Source organism: Dendronephthya gigantea, unplaced genomic scaffold (genome assembly GCF_004324835.1).
Source record: "Dendronephthya gigantea isolate DGI-Jeju-01 unplaced genomic scaffold, DenGig_1.0 000042F, whole genome shotgun sequence".
NCBI lineage: Eukaryota > Metazoa > Cnidaria > Anthozoa > Malacalcyonacea > Nephtheidae > Dendronephthya > Dendronephthya gigantea.
The window spans coordinates 1,378,528-1,388,617 of NW_021163052.1; the positions used below are offsets into that span (position 1 = coordinate 1,378,528).

The 10,090-nt window shown below is 36.6% G+C and overlaps 1 protein-coding gene across 1 annotated transcript; it reads left to right on the top strand.

The window, feature by feature from the left end:
- The first annotated feature begins 399 nt into the window (after nucleotides 1-399).
- Nucleotides 400-7,479, top strand: LOC114527021 (interferon-inducible GTPase 1-like). The gene is made up of 3 exons (XM_028548591.1): nucleotides 400-664; nucleotides 1,663-2,201; nucleotides 6,820-7,479. The coding sequence occupies exons 1-3, from the start codon at nucleotides 564-566 to the stop codon at nucleotides 7,191-7,193; spliced, it is 1,014 nt and encodes a 337-aa protein (XP_028404392.1). The 5' UTR covers nucleotides 400-563; the 3' UTR covers nucleotides 7,194-7,479.
- The last annotated feature ends 2,611 nt before the right edge of the window (nucleotides 7,480-10,090 follow it).

The window sequence follows — 10,090 nt, forward strand, 5'->3', positions numbered from 1 at the left end:
AAATTTTAAAAATTTTCTTGCTGAAATGCATGCATGAATATCCCCCCCCCTCAATTATCGTGCTGGCTACGCCACTGATCATGTGTTCGTTTCCAATCCCTGTTTTCTGTAGTTCTATCTTTTGTTAGTGTAATTTGTTTTATTTTGCAGTGCAATATAAGTACGAATAAAGTCTAATGAAATCTCTCAGCAGATTTATAATAGACTAATACACTCGTACGGCACTCCGCGACCGCTAGAGGAATATGAATGTGATTTGGAAAATTATTTAATCTAAGAAGAATATCCCTGCCAAATAAACCAATCAACTGCTATCTTCATTCATTTGACATGTACATTTCAGATTTTAACATAATAATGTAGTATTGTAGTTGATACGCTCTGCCAGTTTCGTTTTCACAAACACGCCAACGCTCAAATTACTGCGAACGCTCTAATTCGCTATGGGATCATCTACGTCTAAACCAAAATAGGGCAAACCGGACTATGGAAGTATCGACAAAGAAGAGGATAGTACTAAATGTTTTATTGAAGAGAAAGGCGTCGTGGGAGCGAAGAAATTAATGAAAGAAAAACTCGAGAACTTTCGAGATGTACAAATTAAAATTGGCGTCACAGGAACGACAAAAGTCGGGAAATCAAGTTTTATTAACGCTTTTAGAGGGTAAGAGATGCAGTAATAAGTATCTATATCACACTTAGTCCGTTTGCAGCTGGAGTTAACTTTCTTTTAGTTTAATAGCTACAAATACGCTTTACATACACATAAGCCATCTTGTCACAACAAACCATCGAAGTTACATATATTTGCAAGGTCGGTAGTGGTTTTCATGTCTCGTGTGTTAGCTATGAAATTCGTAAGTTTCTAAGGACACTAAACTGCGGGTGTATGGGAACCATGTGTAAACTCATTGTACAAAAAAACGAGAAAACGCAATCGTCATATATTTTTAGTTTCGATATCGCGATATAAAAGCTTATTCAAATTTGACAATAAACCATATTATAGTATGTATTCATATAACAGCAGGTCACTTTCGTATTTCCGGTTGCGAAGCATGTATAATTTTGTTAATCGACGTTCCACGTAGTCTCTAAAGAGGGTAGTAAACGATTATGGTCTGCGTCTCTGCTGTGCGAAGTTCAAACGATATCACTTTTGCAGAATTATTTGGCATTTTATTCTCAGTTTGCGTTTCTTATACGCTCTGAAAACTTGTTGTTATATCAATATATCTTTCTATCGATTAAGTACTTTTTCTCCGTACAATCCATATTTATATATTATATCGCAATAACTGCATGACATTCCAATAAAATTTTAGCCGTTTAATACAGTCGTTGCATGCCCACTTGGGAAACCCAAACAATATGTAAATCCGAACATATCATGCAATAAAAAAAGGACTTTAAAACAAGTTTATTCCGTTCCGTATATTGTGCATGCTCATTATACAGACAACATTAAGGACGTGGAAATTGTATTTATTGGCAACTTTCATTTTGTCTATCAGTTGCAATATTTGCCTATTGCTAATACAATCTTTTCCCAGCCTTCCCCTTGATCAAAACATCCTCATCCATGTACATTAGAACACATAGAACCCGGTTTTCAAAACATTCATATTTTTGCTGATTATTCCTATCAATTTTCTTTCACAGAATTGATGACAACGACGAACAGGCGGCAAAAACAGGCATTTTTGAAAAAAAAAATGAACCTGCCTTTTATCCTTATCCCGACGAACCGAGAATAATTTTGGTGGATCTACCTGCAATCAAGGAAAAAATATATTCAGACGAATTTAAGTCGTGCGATTCGTTTTTGATTTTGACAGAAACGAGATTTAGAGCAGAAGAACTCGAGATAGCGCGGAAAATCAAGTCCATGGAAAAATCGTTTCTTTTAGTGCGTACGAAAGTGGACCTGGATGAAGAGAACGAAGCCAAAAGAAAAAATCGTGATATCAACGACGTATTGGCAGAAGTTCGGGATAACTATTTCCAAAATTTAAAAGCTTTGGGCATTCGTGAAGGCGAGATCTTCCTCGTTAGCAGCCACTACAAAGATAGATGGGATTTTAGACTCTTGGTCGATGTCATCATGAAAAACTTGCCTACCCTTCAGAAAGCAGCAAAAACGTGGCCGGTGAAGTTCAAATCAAAAAATATTATAAGAAAAAAGGTGGAAATATTTCGAGGTAAGTCTGGAATTAAGATAAAGTCTTTGCTGTGTTTACACCAATGAAAAATTTGGAAAACATCTCATACAATGACATATTACAGTATGATTGGCGCATAACTCAATATGAACTCTATGGTGTTTGTATTTCATATAATAGTTGTTTGTTTGCTCAGAATTTGATTCATATAGCAGAGTTGAAGTGATTGGGTATAGTAAGTTATAATTATATGGATTAGCTTTAAATTATAATGACGCAGTTCATAACCACTATTTTCGCAAGTTTAGCATAATTCTCCTATGCCTTATGGAGGGAGGCCTTTAATGGCTTTATGTTGTCATGAAATGATTGCGTTTTTTGAGGTTCAATAGGCTTCCTGTTGAGATTTTGAAACATGACCGAGGATCTGGTAGTATAGTCGAATTTATTATAATTCTAGCTGCTAGTGCATGATCTAATGTGCAATACATAGTTTCCACTAAGTTGAGTAAATCTTTGGATTTTCTAAAGATTAATGTTTTTCGATACCTTTTATGATTTAATGTTCTTGATTATGAATACAGTACTGTCCAGAAATAACCTAACACTGCGTTCGCGCTTCGGTTCCGGTCAACCGATAGAAACCGCAGACGACCGCAAGGGGAAAAATACCTTCGCAGTGGCCGTTCGCTTCCGAACGAAATGTTATGAACAGCTGAGAACGACAACACAATAACCAAAAAGAAAAATCTTAAGAAATGTATGTCAGACCGAGTTAGGCCGAGGTTTAACCCTCATGCATGAATCACATGCATGCTAAAATCACATGCATGCTATATATGTATATGGGTTAAATTTTTTTATCAATTTTAAGTCAGGGTTAACGAAACCGGGCTTTCTGCGGCGCAACTCTAAAGAAGTTTAAAATTTAACCATATAGGTTAGCGTTAACCGGCTTTTGAACAACGGGCCCTGAAGTTAAAAATTAATGCAAACGATCCATTATAGCTACATTTTGCTTCTGCCATTCAAAGCGAGAGAGGGTTTTCTTAGAACTGATTAGCATAAGAATTATAAGCTTGAACGTCAGTACAGTTGGCAACCGCTTTGAACGAACTATTAGGGAGCTTTAGCAGTGACTACGAGTACGACTACGAGTACGAGATTCGTCATTCTCGTGCGTTGTTTGCTTACGCCTCAGACAAAACTCGTAGTCGTTGGGCTTTTGAGTACGAGTTTTTGGCAAATTTCGTACTCGAAAGCCCAACGACTACGAGTTTTGGCTGATGGCGTAAGCAAACAACGCACGAGAATGACGAATCTCGCACTCGTAGTCGTACTCGTAGTCACTGCTAAAGCTCCCTATTATTGAAACGGAAGCAGACATGTACATACTGTAGACGGGTATAAATTTAAGTTAAATGGGTAGTTTATTGTCCAAAATTTTGCCTTAGTTGGGTCAAGTGGTTGTGGAAAATCTGCCTTTGTCAACGCCGTGAGAGGGTAAGCAATCTATTTCAGGGCCTTTTTTAAGAAATTTCGAGTGGGTGGGCCATTGGCAAAAAAGGGCTTCCCCACTAGCGGAAAGAAGCAGGAATGTCGATCATGGCCGAAAGCTAGGGGGCACCCGGGAGATTTTTGAAATCAGTATAGTCAAGAAACGCCGTTTCCTATATTCTTAGCCTTCAAATTTATTCTAAAAACTGTATTTGTATCTCAGATAAAAATATGGAAAACGCACAAAAAATATAAAGTTAACTTACGTCTTACCAAATGTAATATCAAAGGTACAACATGTGTGTCAATATCAACAGGGAGTAATGGAGTGTATATTTGACAGTTTAGTGTATTTTCCAGTCTGAAGAATATTTTCTTTAAACTGGATAATCTCTGTACACTCAAATATCCATGTATATTTGTAAAGGTAAAGATGCATTTGAAATATTGTACATTACAACAGAAAAATGATTGATCATTGATGAATCTATTTGTCTATTTAAGCCGTTTTTGTGCTCGACTGTCTCGACAAATAACATTCGTCGAGTTACATTCGACAAAGGTTGGGTTACAGAATACAAGAGTGCTAATAGTAATACACTGTCGCAGAGCTAAATTATTATTCAATATTCTTCATTTTTTGTTAATATCTTTCAAAAAGGGGATTTTCACTGGGGGGCCAAAATAGTGAACTGGGGGGGGGCAACATGGAGGGTGGGGGGGCCTTGGCCCCCCCAGTATATATGTTAAAAAAGGCCCTGATCTATTTTCCCTTTCGTTGCACAAAACTGTATGTCGGCCGAATATACTGAACTTGCTTTTAACATCCGTATTGCATAAAGACGTTGTATATCGCCGGCATTTCTTGTTATAAAAGACCTGTTAAGCGAATAAGGTATGGCATGTGCAAAAGTCAACATTTCGTTTAAAAATTGTTCATATAACTATTGTGATAAACAAAGGATGCTATTGTCAAGTATCTAAATTATATATATTCACATGCACGACATGTTATTGTCACGATGCATGTGCATGCCGTAAACTGAGGTACATAATCATCATGTATATATAAATATTATAGGTATTTTGATTATTGTTCAATAGCTATTAAGGATGTGCAGCCATATAGTAACCAAACGCATTTAGTTAAAAGATAAGGCGTTGATTTTTGACTTAATAGTTCTTATTTCTTACGAGCTTTTAACTGTAAGATAAAGTAGCCTTCGAAGGGAATAGAATTCATGACAAAGGACGCAAAAACTAATATTAATTGTGTAAAATAAGATATCTAAAACGCTAACAATATTTGTACAATATTCTTGTATGTTTGCATGGTGACAGACGATAAGTAATTTTGCTTGTAGGTACACCACGTGAGTATTTAATACTGCAAAACTTTCTTAGTTTCAATCCATTAACCCGGGCCTTCATCAGTGCATCAGTGTTATAATAATAATAACGATTGCACTGATGAAGGCCCAGGTTAACGGACCGAAAGCTTTGCAGTATTAAATACTTACGCGGTGTATTATATTTTATAAGCAAATATAAGTGATTTACCTTGTAAGTATACCTAAAAGCTAAAAAGCCTAAATTACTTATGTTTGTACATTGTAAAATATCTCCCGGTTTCGCCTACATGTAGCTCTATAAACGGTCTTGGTTGTTATTCTCTTATCCTTTGTTCAAAAGCCGTTTAACTCTAACCCAGGGTTAAAAATGCTTAACTTTTGGCTACTCGGTTGATATGCGTTGCACGAAGCCCGGGTAGTGTTAAACCTGCGTTAAAATCCTTAACCCTATAGCTAAGTCAGTTAAACCTGTGTTGTTCAAAGTATATTAGTGGTAGGGCTTGGTTGCGGTTCGGCTGCATGCGGTTAGGTTGTGGTTCGGTCGCACTTTGATTGCGGTTGACTTACAGAAACCGCAGATGACCGCGGAAGAGAAAAAATACGAGCGTGATTGTTGTTATGAACAGCTGAGAAAGACAACACAGTAATCATATCGAAAACATCTTAGGAAATGTCTGTCAAACCAAGTTAGTCCGAAGTTTAACCTCTGTCTCACCGCGGTTCGATCGCGGTTTGACCTCGGTTCAACCGCGATCAGCCCGAGATTTAATTGACCTATAGGTTAACCGCGGTTTTTGTTAGGTTATTTCTGGAAAGTACTGTATTCAATCTAAGTTTTTTTGAACATTTCTAGGACTTCCAAAAGATATATGCAGGCGTGTGGGAAAAATCTAGGGAAAAATATTATTCCAAAAGTGGACGATTTGCGCTTTAGGCTAATAATCCATCTAAGCGGTGAAAAGGAAATTTTCTGAAAGAGCTTACTAAGATTAATAAAACTACCAAGTTTGGCTGCGAATTGTTGTCAGTGAATTACGGAAAATATAGCCATGCGATGTTGTCGATTTCTGTATGCTTTTGTATTACGGCAGGAAGTTTGTAGCTAACTATAATTTAGTTTCACATTTCCGCACGTAATACAAAAGTATACAAAATATGCCAACTTTGCATGGCTACATTTTCCACATTTTACAAAATTTCACTGCGAAACTTTGCATTTGCACTAACTCAAGTACGGTCTTACTAGATGTGGTGACTTATTTTCTTCTTATTACTTCAATCAAAAGTTAATCTAAAGCGCAAGTCGTCCATTGGTAAATTAAAAATACAAAAATGTCCAAGGCGTGTGAAAGTTTTTGTCTTTGCCTGTGTTGATGTTAATGGACCTTTTGCATTATAGACATTTTTTTTATCTATGCAAGATAATCCAATGAAATCACCACAGCTGAAAAGAGCGTACTGAAATTAGTAGAAATGCAAAGTTTGGTTGCGAAATGTCATAAGATGCCAAAAATATGGCTTTGCAAAGTTTGCAAATTTGTATACTTTAGTTTAACGCACGGAAATTGCTATCACATTCGGGCCAAAAATGGTAGCAATTTCCGTTCGTTAGACTAAAGTATACAAATTTGCAAACTTTGCAAGGCCATATTTTCCGTATTTTACGACATTTCGCAACCAAACTTTGCATTTTTACTAATTTTAGTACGCTCTTTTCAGCTGTGGTGATTTGATTGGATTATCTCGCATAGATCAAAAAGTTGCCTATAATGCAAAAGGTCCATTATATTTGTCATATTTTCTTGCAGGTCGACTATGGAAGGTGAAGCTTACTTTTATTAGCTTATTTCTACCTGATATTATTGCTTGCGGACTTATTTCGCATTCAATCAGCAAGTGTCAAATTAAGAAGAAGATCAAACTTTATCGATCTCAGCTTGGACTTCCAGAGGATGATTCTGAAGAATTTAGAAAAATGAAAAAAGAATTCATAACAAAAATAAGAGAATTCTACACAATACAAAAGGAAAAGTGCACTTGTTGCATATGCTGTGCTTGGAAGCATACCATTGGTTCTCTAAACCAAATTTTGACGGATATGGAAAATATTTCACTGAAAATGCTGGATGAAGCTGCCATTGGAATAGAGCAGAGTAGTGAGGAAAAAAGTAATGTGGAATAAACTCACTACATAAAATAAAACCATCAATAGCTGCCAGTTCTATATCTAGCGAAATTCAACAAGAAAACGGCTGAAAATTGCACAAATAGTGAATATAAATGTCATTACCGAAGACATAAAAAGATATAAATATAATCGTCGCACATAATTGCACTCTAACGGACAATTTTCTGCAACATTCGCTACAGCTACATTTTATACTTAAACTTATTGCACGCAGGAGGTAAAGATTAAACCTAATTTTTACATCTTGCAATCGTCACTGATGATTTTGTAGTTATAATCACAAACGAATAAAGTAGCTGCTTTAGTTATTAGTTGAAAATTCAACTTAGTTTTTTTTTGTTTGTTTTTTCTTTTTTTTTCGTCGTCGCAAGTGTGTTTTGGCGCGAAATATACTAGTATTTGAAATGTGTATGTGACTACGTCACAGTTTTGTCTCCCAAGAGTTGTGGCGCACAGCTTTGGCTGATTTTCCGATGCACGAGTTGAATTCGCTCGCATGATATGGCAATTCCTCCAAGAGGAATAAACCGTTCTTTTGAATATTAATACATGTAGATTCTGCTCCTATTTTAATAATATCGCTGCTATTTCGCCGTTTAATTAACAAGATGTGGACGTGAATGGGCGCGTTGACATGTCGCAGTTTGCACAGCCGGGATAGAAGATTTAATATAAGCACGAATTCCAAAGTGTAAGACAAAGTGAACGTATCTTGCAGTTTATTTGCATTTTTAAACAATTGAACTTCTATACTTTTTAAAGCACGACGTGCTTCTGAATGTTGCGATCGAACAACATTTAGGTTTGCAAGGCATCTAAATGAGTATGAACTGTATTGTTTATGTTCAGAAGCTTCATATTGAAGACTGGCACGTGCGCGGCACGCCGGAGTTAACGCATTACCAGAAATTTGAGACATTTTGCGTCCGCGTTCGTGGGCAGCGTCCGCTTCTTGACCCAAGGAATTGGTGAAAATTTCATAAAATGGCTCGATGGTATAATTATGCAATTATAATTATGCTTCAAATGTATATGGCCGGATGCTTAACACACTGAAAAATCATGAAATTTCAAACGCTGTGGGAACCGTGGCGGTAAAAAATACGAAGATATTTATGAGTTATATCGGTAGCTATATCACAACCAAAGACATTTCCAACTCCGAACTTTGCATCGTCCAAAAGGAAAGTGGTGTATTTGACCAGATTGTAGAGCATGTTTACCGATATTACTATGGTTTATATAGCCGAATCATTCAAATTGGACTTGTATATAAATCGCACTCAGGAACCTAGAGGATTTGCTAGTGAGTGAATATTTTTTGTTATAACTCTTCCTTTCTGAGCGATTTACAGAATTCGAACTCCGAACCAAGAAAAAAACACACATAGGAAGCGTAATTTAAAGTTTTGTGATTAAGCAATATTGTTTCGCATGAAATTTGGCCGCCATGTTTGTTTTTATCCCAATGCAAGACGCCATCTTGTCCCAAATTTCTGGTAATGGCCAGAACAGGCGTCTTGTCTAGAATACTTCAAAGTGCTTAAATTAAATTTTGCCCTCAGTTTTTCTATTCAATTAAACCTATTCAATTAAATCACTCGCATGTGAATTAATATTAAAGTGATAAAATTTATTATTTTCATACTAAAATCCATTAGAAAAAAAAGAAACAAGTCAAACAACGACGAAAACAATACCATCTATAGTTACCACTCGGACAAAACCGTTTTGAAACAAATTTTTGCCTGGCGTACCTTACGTGGTACGAAACAGGGCGATTATATAGAGAGGGCGGTGAAACAGGCTAATGTGGGCGTATGTGGGAGTACAAGTCTGCAAAAAACATTCAGTTCATCACAATTCATTAGGAGACGATGAATGAAATTTAATTCCGGGAACTGATTAGCAGTTCTGATTAGCGGCCTTGCATAGCGGTCTGCCACAGAGGACTCTGCCCTATTTTACTAAATGTCTTGGCATTTGCGGAGGTGAAAATTCATTTGAAAATCAATTTTGTAATTTATATTAGATAATTTAGATTACAACTACAACGAAATCAACAGGCAGCCATAAGTCCAGCAAGTGTGAAGGCGTGTGCATGATGTGTACACTTCGGAAAATTTTCGGGACACGAGAACAATCTCTACGGCTTAATATAAACACTCTAAACAACTCTCATTATACAATGAAAACTATGTCCTAAGTAGTAAGTACTAGTAGATGGCAGTTGTCATAAGTTGTATAACGGGAGTTTCAGAGATAATGTTGCCTGAACAAGGCCTTGCTAATACTTGAGTCATCCAGATCTTGACCGCAAAATATTGTACATCATTCTTAGCCTATACAAGAAATGGCTTACCGCAACAGCAGATAAATTATTTTTGTCTGACATATAGTTCTATTACTATCAGTCTACTCCGGGCAGAGGGGTGAGCCACTGTAAAGGTCTGTTCACGCGATCTAATTTTGTCGGATCCAATTCACTTCAGACATATTGAAAGCAACCTGGTATTAATAAAACAGTACTGCAATGGTTTTAGTTGATTTGGTGGGATCAAAGCAGGATATTTTCATAAACTAGCTCAATATGATGCCATAGAGTTGTGCAGCCAGTTATGTCGTCAAGAGAAAGGCTGTGATGTGGCTTTTATATATGATTGGCAAAAACTGCTACGGGGTAAAATGCCTCAGCGAAGAACTCTGTCATGTTGTGCCGGCAAAAAATGCTCCAAGAGCCCTAATGATATCCAAGGTCGACTTCAGAGGCGAAGGTAAGCTATTGATACCAACGTATAACTAAGCTTTATATACCTTCCAAACACCCACTCAATATGTCAGTTTTTTTATCTTTGAAAGCGTTTGTTTACATTACGACCGGATGTGCTTAA

Coding starts and splice junctions, on each gene's coding strand:
- LOC114527021 (XM_028548591.1), top strand. CDS start 564: ATGAAAGAAAAACTCGAGAACTTTCGAGATGTACAAATTAAAATTGGC. Junction 665..1,662: donor TTTATTAACGCTTTTAGAGG/GTAAGAGATGCA, acceptor TTTCTTTCACAG/AATTGATGACAACGACGAAC. Junction 2,202..6,819: donor AAAGGTGGAAATATTTCGAG/GTAAGTCTGGAA, acceptor ATTTTCTTGCAG/GTCGACTATGGAAGGTGAAG.